At 38.7% G+C, this 20,239-nt stretch overlaps 2 protein-coding genes across 21 annotated transcripts in view; one reads left to right on the top strand and one right to left on the bottom strand.

Moving 5' to 3' along the window:
- Window positions 1-58: 58 nt before the first annotated feature.
- ZNF829 (zinc finger protein 829) lies at window positions 59-18,461 on the bottom strand. 8 transcript variants are annotated; one of them, XM_082367407.1, is made up of 6 exons: window positions 18,065-18,461; window positions 17,443-17,500; window positions 13,288-13,401; window positions 12,248-12,374; window positions 11,847-11,942; window positions 59-2,039 (listed from the first exon to the last, which is right to left on the bottom strand). In XM_082367407.1, the coding sequence occupies exons 4-6, from the start codon at window positions 12,363-12,365 to the stop codon at window positions 1,060-1,062; spliced, it is 1,194 nt and encodes a 397-aa protein (XP_082223533.1). In that variant the 5' UTR covers window positions 12,366-12,374; window positions 13,288-13,401; window positions 17,443-17,500; window positions 18,065-18,461; the 3' UTR covers window positions 59-1,059. The 8 variants fall into 8 exon arrangements, with proteins under 8 accessions (XP_082223533.1, XP_082223534.1, XP_082223528.1 ...); XM_082367408.1 differs by having other exon boundaries at window positions 18,170-18,461; XM_082367402.1 differs by lacking the exon at window positions 13,288-13,401 and having other exon boundaries at window positions 17,443-17,516.
- Window positions 18,462-18,492: 31 nt separating this feature from the next.
- ZNF568 (zinc finger protein 568) overlaps window positions 18,493-20,239 on the top strand; it is a 40,312-nt gene continuing 38,565 nt past the window's right edge. For 2 of the 13 annotated variants that reach the window (XM_082367354.1, XM_082367349.1), the window contains exons 1-2: window positions 18,493-18,778; window positions 19,906-19,976. The gene's annotated coding sequence lies outside the window, so the exon portion shown is untranslated. Of the gene's footprint in view, window positions 19,787-19,905; window positions 19,977-20,239 lie in introns of all 13 variants that reach the window. The other 11 variants (XM_082367346.1, XM_082367350.1, XM_082367355.1 and 8 more) reach the window with 8 other exon arrangements.

Below are 20,239 nucleotides of genomic sequence, written 5' to 3'. Positions count from 1 at the left end.
AGGATATGTTGTGATAATTTGAAGTAGTCATCTCTGTTTGGTAGGCTTACAAATAATCTTTATTTTTTTCTTGGTGTCCTTTTTTTTTTTTTTTTTACAATAAGAAAATATTAATTTTACAAAAGGAAAAAAGAATACAGCTGCCTTCAAAAACAAAGTTATAATTCCACCATGAATTCAAAGATAGCCTATGTAACATAATTTACAGTGTAGTAATTCTGTAGGCCACAGATATAGAAAAGACGGCCCTAAAACATAAGTTAATACAAGCTATATAACCAAAACAGAGAATAAATGGGAAGGAATTATGGAATAAGTAGTTTGGGGATAGAATCTTTTTTTGGGGAAAAGGGTGTTTAATTTAGACCTTGAATTCACATTTTAAAATACATTTGATTACCTTTATGTATAAAATTACAAATACATTAGAAAACAGTGTTAACAGAGTGTAATTGGTTGAAATATGCTGAGGTCCTAACACCTGGTATCTGTGAATGTGATCTTACATGGAAATAAGGTCTTTGCACATATAATCAAGTTAAGATGAGGTCCTTAGGGTGAGCCCTAATGCAATATGACCAGTGTCCATATGAAAGAAGAGACACAGAGAGAACACAGTGTGAAGATGGAGGCAGAGATTGGAGCAATGCGTCTACAAGCCAAGGTATGGCAAAAATTGCTGTTACAAGAAGCTAGGAGATAGGCATGGAACACATTCTTCCTCGGAGCCCCAGAAGGAACCAACCTTGCCAACAACTTTGTGGGTTTCAAGGCTCAAAAACTGAGAGAATAAGTTTCTGTTGTTTTAAGCCACCTAGTTTTGTGGTACTTGGTACTTTGTTATAGTAGCCCTAGAAAACTACTACAGAGAGGAACTTTGATCATGCATTATCTGGGATTTTTTGTTTATTTTTTGCATTACCTGTTTTAAAAAATATTATTATAAAGGTTATCAAAAGGGCCTATCATTTATCCAATATGAATTCCTTCATGGTGGATGAGGTCACAGCGACTACCAAAGGCCTTTCCATACTCCTTACAGTCATAAGGGCCTTTCATTTATCCAATATGAATTCCTTCATGGCGGATGAGGTCAGAGCGACTACCAAAGGCCTTTCCACATTCCTTGCAGTCATAAGGTTTCTCACCAGTGTGAATTCTTTGATGTCGAGTAAGGTTTGAGCCTTTATTAAAAGCCTTTCCACATTCATTACATTCATATGGTTTTTCATCTGTATGTATTCTCTGATGTTGAATAAGTTCTGAGCTCTGAATAAAGGCCTTTCCACATTCTTTACATTCATAGAGTTTCTTGCCAGCATGAATTCTGTGATGGTTAGTAAGTGTTGAGGCACTACTAAAGGCCTTCTCACATTCCTTACACTTATAAGGTTTCTCACCAGTATGCATCCTGTGGTGTTGAATAAGCCTTGAATGTTGAGTAAAGGCTTTCCCACATTCCTTACATTCATAAGGTTTCTCACCGGTATGAATTCTCAGATGTGGAAAAAGTTGTGAACTCTTAGTAAAGGCTTTTCCACATACTTTACATTCATAGGGTTTTTCACCAGTGTGAATTCTCTGATGATCATTAAGGTTTGAGCAATAATTAAAGGCTTTTCCACATTCCTTACATTCATAGGGTTTCTCACCAGTGTGAATCCTCTGATGTTGAGAAAAATATGAACTACAACTAAAAGCCTTGCCGCATTCTTTACACTCATAGGGTTTTTCACCAGTGTGAATCCTCTGATGTCGAGCAACAAGTGAGCCACGACTAAAGGATTTCCCACACTCCTTACATTCATAGTTTTTTTCAGCAGAATGAATTCTCTGATGTTGAACAAAGTGTAAGTTTTGATTAAAGGCTTTTCCACATATTTTACATTCACAGGGCTTCTCTTCATTAATAGTTTTTTGATGTGGAATAAGAAACGTGGGCTGAATAAAAGTGGGTATGTCTTCATGGGTAAACATCACTTGACTAAAATGTCTCTTCTTTAGAGAGAGTAACTTGGTCTCACACATGGATTCCAGATCTGGAAGAAAATAAAAAGGCATACGCTCATTTTTCCTATGCTGGGAAAGGTTAAACTTCTGAAAAAGAAATGCAAAGATTAAGCTGAAAATATTTGGGAAAGTAAATGCTTAGACAGTCCTCAAATATGGCTAGGCAATTTGTAAAATTGATAAGAAAAGCACAGACATTAAGGAGAAGCAACAGAGGAAGTTGAAGAGGGTAATTAGGGAAATAGATGGCCTCTATAATCCTGGTGTGGATCAGAATCACCTGCAACTTCAATGAATCCACACTATTCAGGGCCATCTTCCACATTATACAGTGATTCTAATCATATATACATTTATATAAGCATATACTCACAGAGCGTCATACTATATGTTTTGTTATTTGTGGATAACTGTCATACCTATAGGACTACTAAGGAATAAATGTGTTGAAATGTATAAATGGGGGTGGGGGAGGGTCAGCAACTCTAAGCAAAGGGTATGTTGTTGGCAAATTCACACTGGGGGACAGCCCTCAACAAGTCTAGGGTGCTGAATGAAACTGGTGAGAATGGCAGACACGTAAATTTCTTCTGTGAATAGAGCCTCATATATGTTGGGGATTCACTGAAAATAGTTTACCTTGGAATTCTGTGATGCTGATGCTGGGAAAGAGAAATGGAGTCTTCAAGTCATGGCAGTTACTAAGAAGGGAGGAAGCTTGAGTGTTAGAAAGAAGAGAATAAGAATGAAACATTCTCTGTGAGAAAATAGGAACTCCATGTCAACATTTTCTGCCACTCTGCATATGTCTGCTAATTACCATGAAAGCACTGTAAGTATTGATTTGGGGCTTACAAATAAATCTTAGTAAGTGAATTCATAAATAATCTGTGAGTAATGAGGGTCAATTGTATTTTTAATAAAAGGGGGGCATAATTTCTGTTAAAAATGGCAGACAGTATATATAAGTTTACCAATTCTTGTTCATGAATCCACAAGAAAATTCTAGTAAAAGCTTAACAAGGGGAAAGGAAAACCCCACTAGGACAAAAGATACTGGAGAAGAAACAGTAGCAATAAAACTTGGAAACTGGAAAGCCAATGGATGAGTGGTAAGTGAGTGCAGACTGGAGAATATCAAATTGAGCCAACAGTGGGTAAATTCCACAGTACTGATTCATGGTGCAAATCCCTACAAATGCACAAGAATTGGAGGCATCAGGCACTTCTAACAGTGGAGTGCAGAGAACAGTAAAAGCTGAAGGATGAGTTCAAAGACTGTATCTCCTCCCCATCGCACAGGACAGGATGATTATAGTTTTCCATTCTCACAGAAAACTAGAAATCTAGAAAAATGGAACCAGAGAAAATCTGGACTCAGGAATATCCAGCATAGCTGTGGGCATGGGTACTGAACTGAGGAGAAAGAATTAACAGAAAATATACATACTTGTGATACAGAAAATACATCTGGTCTTTGTTTCCAGTTCCTGGCACAGAGCTTCAAAAACCATTGGAACTTCAAAAACCACTAGACTGTCTTTTGTTATTCACAACAAGTGTCTTTTGATCATACCTGAATTATGATAAGGAGGTGATTCACAATGGACCCTTAGTTTCAAGGGATGGCACTGGTCACCACTTCCCACATAATGACACCCCCAGTAAAAAACTTGGCAAGGATTGGGGGAAGCTTCCTGGTTGGTGAACATATCTATGTACCAGAAGAGTACAATGTCAACACAAAGTGTGGGTAGTGAGAAGTAAAAGTGTTTTTGTATGTGACTGAAGTTAAATTGTTATCAGCTTAAAACATACTGTTATATTTTTGAAAGCCCAATGATAACCACAAAGAAGATACCTTATAGAGATTACAGAAAAGAAAAATAAAAAGGATTCAAAGCATATCAATACAAAAAATCAAAGAAACAAAAGGAAGGCAGCAAGAGCGGAAAAGCAGGACAAAAGAACTACAAAAAGAACAGAAAACAATGAACAAAATGGCAATAGTAAATCCTTCAATAATAACTTTAAATGTAAATGGATTAAACTCTCAAATCAAAAGAGACTGGCTGAATGGAGAAAACAACAATATCCAACTATATGATGTCCTCCAGAGACCCACTTTAGATTTAAGAACACAGATAATGGCTGAAACTGAGGGATGGAAAAAGATAATCCATGCAAATGGTAACCTAAAGAGAGCAAGGGTGGCTATACTTACATCAGATAAAATAGACTTTAAGCTAAAACAGATTTTAAGCTAAAGCTGTCACAAGAAACAAACAAGGATATTACACAATGATAAAATGGTCAATTCACCAAGAAGCTATAACAATTATAAACATACCTGCACCCAATATCAGAGCACTTAAGTATATTAAGCAAACACTGTCAAAACTGAAGGGAGACATAGACAAAAATACAACAGCAGGACACTTCCATAGCCTACTTTCAATAATAGATAGAACAATCAGACAGTAAATCAAGAAAGAAAAGTGACTTGAACAATACCACAGGGCAAATGAACCTAAATGACATATATAGAATATTCCATTCAACAGCAGCAGAATATATTCTTATCAAGCATACATGGAACATTCCCTAGGATAGATCACACGTTAGTTCACAAAATAAGTCTTAAGAAATGTAAGATGGAAACCATATCAAGTATCTTTTCTGACTACAGTGGAACAAAACTAGAAATCAACAGCAAAAGGAAAACTGGAAAACTCACAAATATGTGGAAATTAAAAACACACTTTTGAACAACCAATGGCCCAAAGAATTAGAAAATATCTTCAGACAAACAAAAACACTTATGGGATGCAGAAAAAGCAGTATGAAGAGGGAATTTTATAGTTCCTACATTGAAAAAGAAGAATCGCAAATATACAACCTAACTTTACATTTCAAGGAACAAACTAAACCCAAAGTTAGCAGAAGGAAGGAAATAATAAAGATTAGGGCAGAGATAAATGAAATAGAGAATAGAAAAACAACAGAAAAGATCAATGGAACTAATAGTTGGTTTATTGAAAAGATAAATAAAATTGACAAACTTTTAGCTAGATTAAGAAAGAGAGGAGACTCAAATAAAATCAGAAATAAAAGAGACATTATAACTGATGTCACAGAAATAAAAACTATCATAAGAGAATACTATGAACAATTATACACCAAGAAACTGGATAAACTGGAGGAAATGGAAAAATTCCTAGAAACATACAACCTACCAAGACTGAATCATGAAGAAACAGAAAGTCATGAAGAAACAGAAAGTCTAAATAGAAAGTCTATAACTAGTAAGGAGACTGAATTAGTAATAAAAAGCCTAGGCTCTTCTTTGTTGGGAGGTTCACTAGTGAATTCTACCACACATTATGCCAATCCTTCTCAAACTCTTCCAAAAAAACTGAAGAGCAGGGAAGACTTCCAAACTCATTTTATGAAGCCAGCATTACCCTCAGACCAAACCCAGACAAGGAAGTCATAAAAAAGAAAATTACAGGCCAACATCCCTAATGAATATAAATGCAAAAATTCTCAACAGCACACTAAAAGGATCATACATCATGACCAACTACGATTTATCCCTAGGATGCAAAGATGGTTCAACATACAAAAATCAATGTGATATACCACATTAACAAAATAAAGGATAAAAATCACACAATCATCTCAATAGATGAGAAGCATTTCATAAAATTCAACATCCTTTCATGACTAAAAACTCTCAATAAACTTAGAAGTAAAATTGTCCCTATTTGAAAATGACATAGAAAACCCTAAAGGCTCCACATAAAAACTGTCAGAATTAAACAAATTTAGTTTTCAGTTGCAGGATACAAAACTACAGTGTTTCTATACACTAACAATAAACAATCTGAAAGGAAATCAGGAAAACAATTCCATTTATAATAGCATCAAAAGGAATTAAATACTTAGGAATAAACTTAAATAGGGAGATGAAAGACTTGTACAGTGAAAACTATAAAACATTGAAGAAATTAAAGATGACACTAAATGGAAAGCGATCGCATGCTTGTGGACTGGAAGACTTCGTATTGTTAAAGTGTAATCTACAGATTCAATGCAACCCCTATAAAAATCCCAATGGCATTTTTTACAGAAATATTAATAGAAAAAAAATTGGAAGAGCTAAAAATAATCTTTAGAAAGTGTAAGAAAGCTAAGCGGTATCACACTTTCTGATTTCAAAGTATATGACAAAGCTACAACAGTTAAAACAGTATGGTACTGGCATAAAGACAATCACATAAACCAATGAAACAGAATATGCTAAGCACGTTTTAAAGATTTATTTAACCCATTAATGAGAGGGCCAGAGGAATGATCAAGCTAGTTCCAATTATCTAGGAGAGACTGAGTTCATATGGTATCCTAAAGAAAGAATGCAGGAATAACATCACTAAGTTGGATACAAAAATGAGTTACTGTGTTATAGGATAATAAAACTATACCTTTCGGCTACCTTTTCCACCAGACGAATCATTCGCAACTTATCAATCTTTTTAAATTTAACATCTAATTTTAAGAGAACCTGGTCCCTAATGAGTAGTAAATAGTAAGTGAAACAATGATACATTTCCCCAGATAATTAAATAATCCTCGAATGGACCTGATAGATGATACACTGGTATGACATTTGAAAGACATGAAGTATTTATCCTTTTGCATTATTTTCAATTTTAGATATATACCCCAAAGTGGGGCATATGTATACCTGTTTAAGTAGTACCAGATGGCTGTAGAGAAAGGCAACACCACTGTATACTTTCACCAAAAGTGCGTAAGAATTTCTTTGTCCCCACCCACAGTTGTCATTATCCAGCTTTCTACTTTTCTAGCCTAATAAGTGAAAAGTGATATTTCATTATTGCCTTCATTTGCATTTCTAATTATTAATAAGTATGAACATCTGGTAGGCTTATTAGCATTTTAGCTTTGTTAACCTTTATTGGTATTTTTATTGGGGTCACTAACTTCTTCCTCTTAATTAGCAAGTATCTTCTAGTCTACTCTGCATTAAATTTATCTATTGTGTCCTTCATTTAGCAGAAATCCTTAATTCAGATGTATTTCCAGTTCATGTTTTTGCTGTATGGTTTGTACTTTTGGAGTTTTATTTATTTATTTTTAACAATATTTACTTAAAAAGGGAAAAAGAAAAGCTTCAAAACCAGAGTGTGATGCCCTGTTAAGTATATCTAATATGCATTCGAAGTATTGGAAAGCAATTTTACCAAAGGGCAATGTCACTAGGACATGTGGACCGTAATTACAAAAGAAACTTTGAAACATAAAGGTGCCCATGGAAAAGAATAAAGAGAGGGAACAACGGCAAGGACACAGAACAATGAGCAGGTGCTTTGAGAGTAAGACTCTAAGAAATGACTTGGACATTGGCCCAGGGCTGAGGTGGATATCTGGCCAACAGTCTGGGTTCCGAAGGGGAAGAATACAATTAGCAGGATTCGAGAAGGCACTGCTGCAGCCTCCAAACAAGTCTCTAGTTCTCATTCCCAAGTGGATATGCTTTCCAGATTTCAACAAGGTCTCCTTGGGAGGATTAGCTCTCCGCTGTGTAGTAATGATACAGAATACCTAAGAGAACATGGTCTATGATGGGGAAGATCCAACACGACCAGCAGCTTTTGCATGTGTTGCTTTTTGGAGGGTCCTTGCTACCCTTTCCATGTTTTTTTGTTTGTTTTTAAAATATTTATTTATTTTGGCTGCACTGGGTCTTAGTTGCAGCACGTGGGATCTTTAGTTATGGTATGCACGAGGGCTTCTTAGTTGCAGCACACAGACTCTTAGTTGAGGCATCCATGTGGGATCTAGTTCCCCAACCAGAGATCAGACCCAGACCCCCTGCATTGGGAGCACAGAGTCTTACCCACTGGAGCACCAGGGAAGTCCCCCACTTCCAGGTTTAAAGTCATTCAGAGGCACATCACCAATATAGTACTGCTTGAGCACTTCTCTGGCCTCAGACGAGTGGCCTACATCTTCAAAGCTTTCAGTTGCATCTCCACGAGCTTGATCCAGCAGAACCTCTTCTCCACCAGGATGCTCGTTAAGAAAGCAGGTGACATCACAGACTTGCCCATGGATCACCAGCCATATCTCCTTCAGGGAGTTGCACTTTGCCACCTCCTCCAATCAGTAAAAGGTAACTGAAGTCTCGACTCCCTTGCCCTTTCCCATTGCTGCTGCTTGCTTCCACAGTCGCCACTGGGCCTAAGGTAGCTCTTCTCCACCGCTATCCAGGTTTCCGCTGCCAACTTCCTTGAGGTAGACTTCGTGCTCCTACTTTTGGAGTTTAAGGTAAGTTATCTTTCTTTGTCTATTTTTCACAAAGATTTTCTCTTTAAAAAGTTTAAATATTTAAAAATTTCCTTTTTAAATAATAGTTTTACCTTTCATGTTATATATTTAATACTATTTAATTAATTATTAAAAAGTGGAAAAAGAATAAACAGAGACCATGTGTAAAAGTATGGGGTCAAGGAAAGATAGAGAAGGGAGTGAGTAAGCAAGTTGGTAGGGAGGAAAAGCAATAAGAGAGACACAGAGAAATAAAAACAAAAAAAGGAAAAATACTCCAGAGGCTAAGCAAACCTTGGATCTGAAAAATAAGAAGGTGATATTAGATATTAAAAAATACAAGCCAAAGAAATAAAGACACTCGTACTGGCATTACACCATAACAAGACAATAGAGTGTGGAGAAAGACTCATATATGCGAATTTATTACCCAATAAAGATGGCACCAGAAATCAATGAAGAAAGCTCAATTCTTTTACAGATGATAGAGAGGAAAATGATTCAATTTATGGAGGAAAAAAATTCTGGATCCCTGCTTATAAAATATTTAAGGCTAGCTGAGACCTACTGAGGGCAAGGAAGGAGATTCACAAACTCCTGCCTAGATTCCTAGAGCTTTGTTGAATCCAGAATTCTCTCTCAATGGAGGCATGGTCTATTTCTATCACTATCTCGATAGGTTACATCTACTTCCAAGGATCCAACAATTAATTTCTACTTGAATCAATACCACTTCTGTACTTTTTGACTGTTCTATAACTTTCTTCTGAGCTTCCTATTTGTTCTTCTTGTTTGCTGAATTCTACTTTGTAGAAATAATTTACAGAAATGTTCTAGTTCCCACATTAAACAATGAATTTCTTAATAAGTCTACATATTTTTTAAACTATGTAGCACCTAGCAGACTACTTGCACAAATTAAAAAATCAAACTTTTTTAGAAGACTGTTCCAAAATGTTAATTCTCCAGAAACTGATGTATAAATTTATTTTAACCTTAATCAAAATGTCAGCAGTTATTTTTATGTGTGTGTGAATATTAATAAACTGATTCTAAAATTTATAATGAGGACTTCCCTGGTGGTGCACTGGTTAAGAATCTGCCTGCCAATGCAGGGGACACGGGTTTGAGCCGTGGTCTGGGAAGATCCCACATGCCGCGGAGATACTAAGCCCGTGTGCCACAACTACTGAGCCTGCGCTCTAGAGCCCATAAGCCACAACTACTAAAGCCCGTGTGCCTGGAGCCCGTGCTCTGCAACAAGAGAAGCCACCGCAATGAGGAGCCCGTGCACAGCAACGAACATACAACGCAGCCAAAAATAAATAAATAAATTTATGAAAAATAATTATAATAAAATAAAATAAAATTTATATGAAAATTACCAAGAAGAAGAAGCAGGAGAACTTGCTCTGCCAGATAATAAACCTTATTATAGACTACAGTACTATTATAGTGTGGTATTGGGACAAAGGTAGACAAGCCAATGGAACAGAATAAAGTTCAGAGACAGACTCACAGATATGGCAACACATGATTTATGACAAAAGTAGCATTATAGAGAGAGGGAAAAAGTCTTTTCAGTATACACTGCCTGGTCAATTGGATATTTATGTGGAAAAATAATGAAATTTGACCCCTACTTCATACTATATACAAATATCAGCTCTAGGAAACTGGAGATCTAAATGTAAAAGGTAAAACAATAAAGCTACTAGAATATAACACAGGAAGCATCTTCATGACTTTGGGGTAGGCAATGAGTCCTACACAGAACACAAAAAGCAACAACTATAAAGGAAAAGATAGATAAGCTTGACTACTTAAAATTAATAAAATTAAAAGACAGCACTAAAAGAATAAGAAAGTAAGCTATAGAGTGGTAGATGATATTTACAAAGGCTCATATACAGACTATACAAAAAACTCCTTCAAATCACTAAGAAAAATGAAGACAACCTAATGAATAGAACCAAGAAACTTAAACGGGCAAGTCACAGAACACACACACACACACCCACCCACACCCACCCACACCCACAGAATGTCTAAAATTAAAAGGTCTAGCAATATCAAGAACTGGCAAGGGCTTCCCTGGTGGTGCAGTGGTTAAGAATCCGCCTGCCAATGCAGGGAACACAGGTTTGAGCCCTGGTCCGGAAGGATCCCACATGCCATGGAGCAACTAAGCCCGTGGGTCACAACTACTGAGCCTGCTCTCTGGAGCCTGCGAGCCACAACTGCTGAGGACCGCACGCCTAGAGCCTGTGCTCTGCAACAAGAGAAGCCACTGCATTGAGAAGCCCGCGCACTGCAACAAAGAGTAGCCCCTGCTTGCCGCAACTAGAGAAAGCCCACACACAGCAACGAAGACCCAACGCAGCCATAAATAAATAAATAAATAAATAAATAAATTTATTTTAAAAAAAGAACTGGCAAGAATGCAGAGCAATAGCAACTTTCACACTGCTAGTGGAAGTATAAATTGGTATAACCACTTTGGAAAACTGGCATTATCTTTTAAAATTGAACCAACACATATCCTATTACCTAGTAATTCCACTCCTGGGTATACACCCAAAAGAAATGTGTACATATATGCACCAAAGGAATGTTCACATAGCTAAAAACTGGAAAACAACCCAACGGTCAATAGTAGAAAAGATATTTATTTATAATAATTAGCAATACATAATACATACTATAAAATATATTCATAGAATGGAATACAGCATAGCACTGAGAATGAACTAACATCAGCTATATGCAATAACATGGATGATGTGTCCCATAAACATAAAGTTGAGAAAAAACAAGGGCAAAAGAATAAATACTGTATGATTCCACTTATATTCAGCTCAGAAAAAGGCAAAATTATTTCATGGAGTTAGAAGTCAAGAGGAGGACAAAGAGGCTAGTGATTGGAAAAGGGCAGAAACGATTCTAAGGTGCTAGTAATTTTCTATTACTTGTCTGAAGTGGTGGTTACATGGATGCATTCACTTGTAATTCTTCACACTATACAATCACTCATGTAGTTTCCATATGTATGTTATATCTGAATTTTTTTAATGTAAAAAAAAATCAAATGTTTGATAAATGAAACAATGAACTACTATCCAGGACAACCTGGTTAATGAAGTTAACAAATACTTGGAAAGTAGATAAAATGAAAACCAGTATCGGAACACATACACACAACACACACACACTTCTTAGGGTGGGAATATCTACTGTTAATACAAGTCTAAATGCAGCAGATCCTATGAAGGAATGAAATCTAAAAGGTAGGTAGAATAACTCTTGGAAACGACAAAGGAAGGTACTTGCTACTTTGGACTAGGAACAAAGTATAAGAGAAAAAAAGCAAGATACCTTTTTTATGGAAGAGGGCTTGGGTTTTTGAGGGGAGTTTTCTGATAACATCTTATATAGGTAATACCTCCTCAGGTTCTGCTCCTGCTCTATCACCTCTCACTTACCTGAACAAAGGCCTCTCGTCAGCTCTCTGTCAACCATCCAGGGCTCTTTTCCTTGTTCCAATAAGGAGATCACAGCTGGCTTAGAACTGGAAAGTCCTGATCACAAGAAAAGACATGGGACATGGTTATGCTGTTGGTGTCCCAGAAGCCAGATCCAGTCCCTTGGTGATCAAGAAAGAGATGCCCCTATAGGGAAGGACCGGAGAAAGATGAAGATGAAGCTTCAGCCACAGCCCAGTGGAGCTGCCCATTTCCAACTCTTCCATTCCATTCCAACTCAACCATTCCTTGGGGAACAGAGTGCAGAGATTTAGCTGGTTACTTGAAATGAGTAATTCACAATGGAGAAAGGAGACATTCCCAAGGGCAGACTCTGAATTTCGGGGGAGAGTTATCCTTACCCACTGAAACCAGGTTGCTGAAATTCTCCAACATCACTTCTTTGTATAAATTCATCTGACCAGAGTCCAGGCACTCCCATTCCTCCTGAGAGAAGTTTATAGACACATCCCTGAACATCACTGACCCCTGAAACAACAAACATGCTTTCACAATGGAAAGAGAGAAGAAAAAGATGATAGTAGATGAGGTGGTAGAGGGCTCTACAGAAAAGGACAGGGATTATTAAGCAAACTGAAGGAGCTGGAATCGATTATATCAATATAAGTCAAGACATATCTCCTATATACAGAGGGGTATGTCTAGGAATGTGCAAACAGAGTGGACTTTTCCAATGAGATGAAATAGCAAGCATGCAGTTCAGTGCCTGGCCACAGTAAAGTCTGCATAAATGAGAATTCCTTCCCATGTTCCCTTTAAGCCCCAAGAGAGGGAAAAATGTGACGGACTTAAAAAAAAAAAAACCTTATGATATATTTTGGACTAAAATTTCAGAATATCAGGGAAAAACAGAACTTTCCAAAAGCTTCTGTGGATCACATAAAAATTTTCAGGAATCAGAATGGCAATGGATTTCTCAACAGCACCATTTAAAACAAGAAAATGAAGTGATTCCTTTAATATTACAAAAAACAACAAATTCTGGCCGAGAATTCCACACACAGCCAAAGCTAGTATGAAGATAATATACGAAGCAAGATTAAATACCAAAATTGGTTTGCAATAGTAAGTCATGCTTTTCCCCTAAAAGGGGACGGAGGGGTGGTAATCCACGAGATAAGCTAAATTCTTAGAAGAATCCCTTGATCGGAAATTATGGCTTTGAGTTTTGTTGTTCTATTTCCTGAAAATAACTTGGAGATGCTCCTGATTTGTCCACCTACTGCTTTGATTCCTTGGATACCACTCATTCTTTCACTTTAAGCAAAAACAAGTAATTGTTGCACAGGTCTCTGTATTTTGCAGCTGCCCTCTTGTAAGATGCACTTTTCCCAAAGAAAACAATTTTTAAAACCCATTAAAAAAAAGAAAGATTAAATACCAAGTTAGCGCGACGATTAAATCAAGACAATTCTAGGGACTTCCCTGGCGATCCAATGGTTAAGACTCCACACTTCCAATGCAGGGGGCGTGGGTTCGATCCCCGGTTGGGGAACTAAGATCCCACAAGTCATGTGGTGCAGCAAAAAAAAAAAAAAAAGAGACAATTGTAGAACCACAGAGAATGAATGTTAAATTATCTCCTGTCTAGCTTTTCTCAGGAAGCTACTGGCCTAAGTGTTCCATCAAAACTAGAGAGTAAATTAAGAAAATGAAAGGTATTATATTCTGAAACTAGAAAACTAACATGAGAATGGTGAACAAAGTCCAGTATAATTGTAAAAGGCAAGTCCCCGAACAATATCTAGACCTAGAGAGCAGACCTAGAGAGCAACACCTAGAACAGGAGGATAGAGGACTATAGTAAAGAAACTGACTACTGAGCAAAGAAAAGAGGAGTTCAGATTAAAGAAACAAAGCAGCTTAGTAGGTCCCCCTTTTCACACTGTAAGCTTCTAGCCTGAAGCAAGTCTGAGCTCAGAGAAAAGGCTTTAAATGAAATTTGCACATTATTACACTCAACTAGAGGTTGTAATTAGTAAAATGAGACTGATCTTGTGACTGAAAATAACCAAAGAATACCAAAGAGTGATCAAAACAATTATAGGGACTACACAAGCTTTTATTCAGGGCAACAAAAACATTAGCCATAGAATTGAGAGTGGAAATTACAGGGGGAAAAAATTCTTTTGCTTGCTCCCTATGGAGTCCTGCTTATTTCAAAGTGTTGGTTACAAGTTGATTTGATTTTCCAGGTACACAGTCATAGCATCTGCAGAAAGTAATAATCTTACACTCTCTTTTCTAATTTTTAACTTAATTTTTCCTCTTGTCTAAGTGCTTTGGTTAATACCTACAGAACAATGTTAAATAACATCGGTAATGCTGTATAACCTTGTCTTTTTCTGATTTTACCTGGAATGTTTCAGATATTTCCTGATTAAACATTAGGTTAGCTTCTAAGAACAAAATTCATTTTATTCCTTTTAAAATTTATTTTCCACTACAGTATACTACCTCCCTAGAGTTACTCCCATTAATATTGGGCAATAATCTTCATTACAGAGATGGCGAGTGTAATTAGAGGTTGATGGGGGAAGGGAACCAGATGCTCTGTTCGGGCTTTGGCACAGGAGAATGGATTAGAAAGACTCAGCCCTTTTCTGAAGAAATTCAGATAGAAAGGCCTTAAACTGAACAGACTTGGGGAGACTGATTCTCATCCTGACTTTCTTTGCCTCAGTACCAAACACACATTTTTAAAATTGAGAGTTCCAAATTTAGTTTCAGCTCCCAATTTATACCTTCAGAAAACACAATCCCTATTCTGAGTCCTCTACCTTGGTACACTCTAATTTTCAGATAAGAGAATCATAAAGTGAACTGATAGCCTTATGATTTGGTGAGCTCCCCAAGATTAGAAGTGTTGAAACATAACTGAATAAAGATATTTTTTTCTACCAGTTAGAGGAAGAACCCAAAAACTCTAGCTACCTGCCATGCCCTCCACTCCTGTCCTGAAACAAGGTAAAGTTCTTTTGCCTAATATTGCTTTGATTTTAGCTACAAGTATTAACTCTAAAAACCAAAAAGAAAGTAATAGACCAAAAAAAAAGGAGAGAAATTATAACCTGTGTATAATTAGAGCCTAAGAAGAAGAGAGAGAATGAGGCAGGGCAATCTTTGAAGATGGCTGAGGATATTCCTGAACACCTATCCACAAATTCAAAAACTCTTAACAAATTCCAAGCAGATAAATAAAAAGAAATGCACATTTAGGCACATCATACTTGAGTTACAGAAAGCCAAAAACAGAGAGAAAGCCTTAAAAACAGCCAGAGGAAGAAAAGTCAAATTACCTCAAATGAGGAGCTAGAATAATTAAAAATAGGTTAAGTAAATAAATGGGATTATCGTTTTAAATATAAATATAGAATATTTGCATAACCTTGGGACAGGGAAGGATTTCCTAAATAAGATACAAAAAGATACCACCAAGGGAAAAAAATTTGATAAAAAATTAGGGGGACTTCCCTGGTGGTGCAGTGGTTAAGAATCCGCCTGCCAATGCAGTAGACACGGGTTCGAGCCCTGGTCCAGGAAGATCCCACATGCTGCAGAGCAACTAAGCCTGTGCACCACAACTACTGAGCCCGCGCACCACAACTACCAAAGCCTGTGTGCCCTAGAGTCCGCGCTATTAACTACTGAAGCCCGCGCGCCTAGAGCCCGTGCTCTGCAAAAGAGAAGCCACGGCTCCCTGGGGGCGCAGTGGTTGAGAATCTGCCTGCCAATGCAGGGGACACAGGTTCGGGCCCTGGTCTGGGAAGATCCCACATGCCGCGGAGCGGCTGGGCCCGTGAGCCACGATTGCTGAGCCTGCGCGTCTGGAGCCTGTGCTCCGCAACAAGAGAGGCCGTGATAGTGAGAGGCCCGCGCACCGCGATGAGGAGTGGCCCCCGCTTGCCACAGCTAGAGGAAGCCCCTGCACAGAAACGAAGACCCAACACAGCCATAAAAAATAAATAAATAAATAAAATAAATAAATTTTTTAAAAAAAGAGCTATTATATGTAAGTTTAAAAAAAAAAAAAAAGAGAAGCCACGGCAATGAGAAGCCCACGCACTGCAACAAAGACTCAACGCAACCAAAAATTAAAAAAAATAATTTAAAAAATTCAAATTTTATTCATAAAACTACCTTAAGGGAAGTGATAAAACAATCCAAATAGTAGTAAAATATAATCAATAAAGGATCCATATCCCGATAATATAAAGAATTCCCATGAATCAATAAGAGATAATCCAGGGACTTCCCTGGTGGTGCAGTGGTTAAGAATCCGCCTGCCAATGCAGGGGACACAGGTTCCTGGTCCGGAAAGATCCCACATGCCACGGAGCAACTAAGCCCGTGTGCCACAATTACTGAGGCTTGAGCGCTAGAGCCCGTGAGCCACAATTACTGAGCCCGCATGCCACAACTACTGAAGCCTGCCCACCTAGAGCCTGTGCTCTGCAACAAAGAGAAGCCACCGCAATGAGAAGCCCGTGCACCGCAACGAAAAGTAGCTCTCCGCAACTAGAGAAAGCCTGTGCGCAGCAATGAAGACCCAATGGAGCCAAAAATAAATAAATAAATAAATAAATAAATAATTTATATCTTAAAAAAAAGATAATCTAAGAGCAAAATAAAAGATTTCAACAGGTGTGTCACAAAAGAAGAAACCCTGATAACCAATAAACATATGAAGTGGTGTTCAATCTCATTATTAATCATGGAAATTGCAACTCAAGCCTATGTGCATCTATGTATATGTGTTTGTACAAATAAATATTTTAAATAAGTGTTTAAAGATTTCATGTCTGACACAACTCATCTGACGAATAAACCATAACTCATTCACAAAAAATAGTGTATCTTTGAAAAATGGTATTTACAAAGATCATTTGACAACACAGGAGAATGATACTTTTTAGTGAAAATATAGGATATAAAATGGTAAATGAAGCATAATTTGATTTTGGAAAAATAATGAAAATACACCAAAATATTAACACTAGTTATTTGAGTGGTCTCATTTCATTTTTTCTTGGTAATCTGTGTTTTTAAAATCTCTAAAACATTATGCTTTTATTTTAAAGTCATAATAAATATTGCATTTAAAATTTTAGAAGAAAACTTGGGACTTCCCTAGTGGTCCAGTGGTTGGGACTTCGCCTTCCAATGTAGGGGGTGCAGGTTTGACCCCTGGTGGGGGCGCTGGGATGCCACATGCCTTGCAGCCAAAAAAACCAAAGCATAAAACAGAAGCAATATTGTAACAAATTCAATAAAGACTTTGAAAATGGTCCACATCAAAAAAAAAAAATCTAAAAAAATTTAAAATATAAAAATAAAAAGAAGAAAACATGGCAAACAGAGTGGAGCCATTTTCCAAATAAGTAAACGTTAGGTATATGGGAGTTACTGTGCTTCAGTAGCAGGCTCAACTATCCTTTTCTCCAGTGGGAAAATTATAGGAACCTATAATCAAATGGCATCTTTATTAAGCATTAACTTTCAGAAGAACGAAAGAAAAGAGGAAACCCCAACATACCCTGAAAACTGCTTGTAGAAGTTCAGCATGCATTGTTTCCTTCTCTTCTGCGCCTCACCTGGAGAAGGACAGAACTTGGAAAGTAGAAAGTCATCGTAAGACACCAGGTTTTTCTTGTTGCTCAAACTGGTCAGGTCACAGGTCAGCCCCATCCCCATCCCCCAGCACATAAAGGGAATGAGATCAGAGGAATGGGGCGTCCCGTCCAATCCCAGTGTCTCAGGAGAAAGCTGAGGTTACTGCTGTTGAGGTCAATAATCTAACCAAACCTCACAGAGATTTCCTAAGGACAGAGTTCTGGAGTAACAATCGCACAGTTGACAGGAGCCTCATACCCATACACACAGTGCCACATACCTTAAACAGTCGTTCTTAAAACAAGGGAACACGCACTCCACATCCGCACACAGAACCAAACATGGTATCACAGATACAATCACAAATTCAACACGAAACACACACACTCGCACAGTCGCAGGTACCCCAGTGTCGCGGGGCCACAAGGACACACCACCATAGGGGGGCACAGTCACAATTCCACAATGACAGGCATCCTATATCTGCACACGGGTCGCATAACCTCCCTCTTCTCACGCCGCTCCGCCCGCACAGGCCCAAGTACCGAGCTCCATATCGGCCTCCGGTCTCCTCAACTTAGGCCTTTCGGGTCCCCGGGGGTCCGAAGCTGCAGAGCTGAACCAGTTCCCCCAGGTGCCCACGATCTCACCTCAAGGATCTAACGCTCCCGCCAGGCGTGATGAGAAGTTCGAGTTCCCGCGAGAAGAGCACGAGTCGCCAGGCCCTCTGGGAAATGTGGTCCACAGCGAGCCCCACGGCCGATTCCTCTCAGCGCCCTCGCTGGGTCCACCCGAAACGACTGCTCCTGCAACTCTCAGAGTTTAGCCAGGTCTCAGAGTTGCAGTTCGCGGTAACTCGGCACGCTCGGGCTCAGCCACCAGAGCAGACCTGGCTCACCAGCCGCCCTCACACAGGAAACTCCTGCTCCGTTCTGGCCGGAAGTTGAGTCGGGCCGCGAGGGCTTCTGGGAGGCGTTGTGTAGTGGAACTTCCGTTGGGAGGCGGGTGCGGAGGGTTGGTTCGGCGTTACCGGCGTCTGGTTCGGGCCATCGTGCGTGTCACCTTCACCCAGCCTCCCAGAAACTGCGCGTTAGATGTGCACTCGGGCCTTTCCGGCAGGTGACGCTACCGCGTCCCCGGAGCGGGACTTGAAGGAGGGCCTCAAGCAATCTGGGCTGAACCAGCGCGCGCCGCTGACGGGGCGGAGCCTTTAAGGAGGCCCAGAGTGTCTGGAGTAGTGGCAGTGCAGAGTGCTCGGGGTGGGAGTACGCTCCTGGAGCGTGGCTGGAGTTGTTGGGACAAGAAACTGGTGAAGAGTTAGTGTGTGTGTGATTATGATGGACTGTGGGGTTGTGATCCTGTGTGTGTGTGTGTGTGTGATTGTGATGATGCGACAGTGATGGGGGTGTGGTTGTGTTGAGTGTGGTGGAGTAATTGTGATGGGATATTTGTGTCATGGTGATGTTTGTAATTGTCTGTGATTTATGATAACGTGTGTGGTGTTGTCTGTGATTGTCAGGTAGATGTGCAGAGTGTGGAGGTGTTTGCAATTGTGATATGTGTAGTGGTTCTTGTCTTACCTCATTTGACTTTTGTGTAGCCTTTGGCATAATTGGTAACCGCATGAAAAAATTTTCTGTATTTGGTTTCACGTGGTCTTTCCTCCCCATTGGCCACTCTTTCTTAGTCCCCTTTGCTGCCCCCAGCAGTTCTTGGCCCGGTTCTGTTGTGCTCCAGTTTCCCTTGGTGATCTTTTCCAGATTTATTATTTCATCTTCCTATGTCTTCTTTTATTATATGTATTAGTTATTGTGACCATAATAATGCTGCCTAACAAACCACTCTTAAACTCAGTGGCATGAAACAGCAAGCATTTATTCTCTTGTTCACAGGTTTGCAGGTTCTGTGTTCAGCTTATCTAGGCTGGGCTTGCCTGGGTGGCTGGACTGCAGAATCGATTCAGACCTGCTCCACATGTATTCTTTCTGCAGCTCAGGCTAAAAGGACAGTGGTTACCAGAACATGTGCTTCTCCTGGTGGATCACCAGCATACAAGACAGATCATAAAAACACCCTTAAAAACCTCTGCTCCAAAGTATACTAATATTAGGTTAGCGAAAGCTATTCAGGTGCCTAAGTGTAACATTAATTACACCCAGTCAGAGGGCAAGACAAAAAGTGTGAATGTGTAATCCTCTTAGCGGAGGGTGAAACATTGGGACCAAGATTCCAATCTACGACATTAAGAAACATGCCTCTTTATCCTGGTGAATGTCTTTTAGTCCATGTTCTCATTTGTCTGATAATATTGCTTCTCACGTTTTGTTATTGTATTTTCCAGGAATTTCATTTTACAACCCCTTCCCTTTATGTCTTTATACTTCAGGTCTGTCTCTTGTTAAGAGCATATTGCTGGGCTTTTCCCCTTTTTATCCTGTTTGACTGTTATTTTAATAGGTGAGTTTAATTCATTTACATTTATTGTGATTGCTGATAAAAATTTGTTTTATTTTCTATTATGCCTTCTTTTTTTATTGTGCAGGTTTACCTTATCCCCATTTCTTTCTCCAATGCTTTGGTTTCTTATCCTTGAATTTTTTTTTAATTAATTAATTTATTTATTTTTGGCTGCGTTGGGTCTTTGTTGCTGCGTGTGGCCTTTCTCTAGTTGTGGTGAGCGGGCTTCTCATTGCAGTGGCTTCTCTTGTTGCAGAGAACGG

Source organism: Balaenoptera borealis (genome assembly GCF_965194805.1).
Source record: "Balaenoptera borealis genome assembly, chromosome: 19".
Taxonomy (NCBI): Eukaryota; Metazoa; Chordata; class Mammalia; order Artiodactyla; family Balaenopteridae; genus Balaenoptera; species Balaenoptera borealis.
The sequence above is the reverse complement of the archived record's forward strand: the minus strand, read 5'-3'. Positions and strand labels throughout refer to the sequence as shown.

Bases quoted from the DNA above. Each gene is read 5' to 3' on its own strand.
- ZNF829 (XM_082367402.1), bottom strand. From the start codon at position 17,475: ATGCATGCTGAACTTCTACAAGCAGTTTTCAGG. The intron at 11,943-12,247 runs GTAAGGATAACT...TCTTGTGATCAG, and splicing joins CAGCAACCTGGTTTCAGTGG to GACTTTCCAGTTCTAAGCCA. The intron at 2,040-11,846 runs GTAAGTGAGAGG...ATTTTCTTCCAG, and splicing joins GACGAGAGGCCTTTGTTCAG to ATCTGGAATCCATGTGTGAG.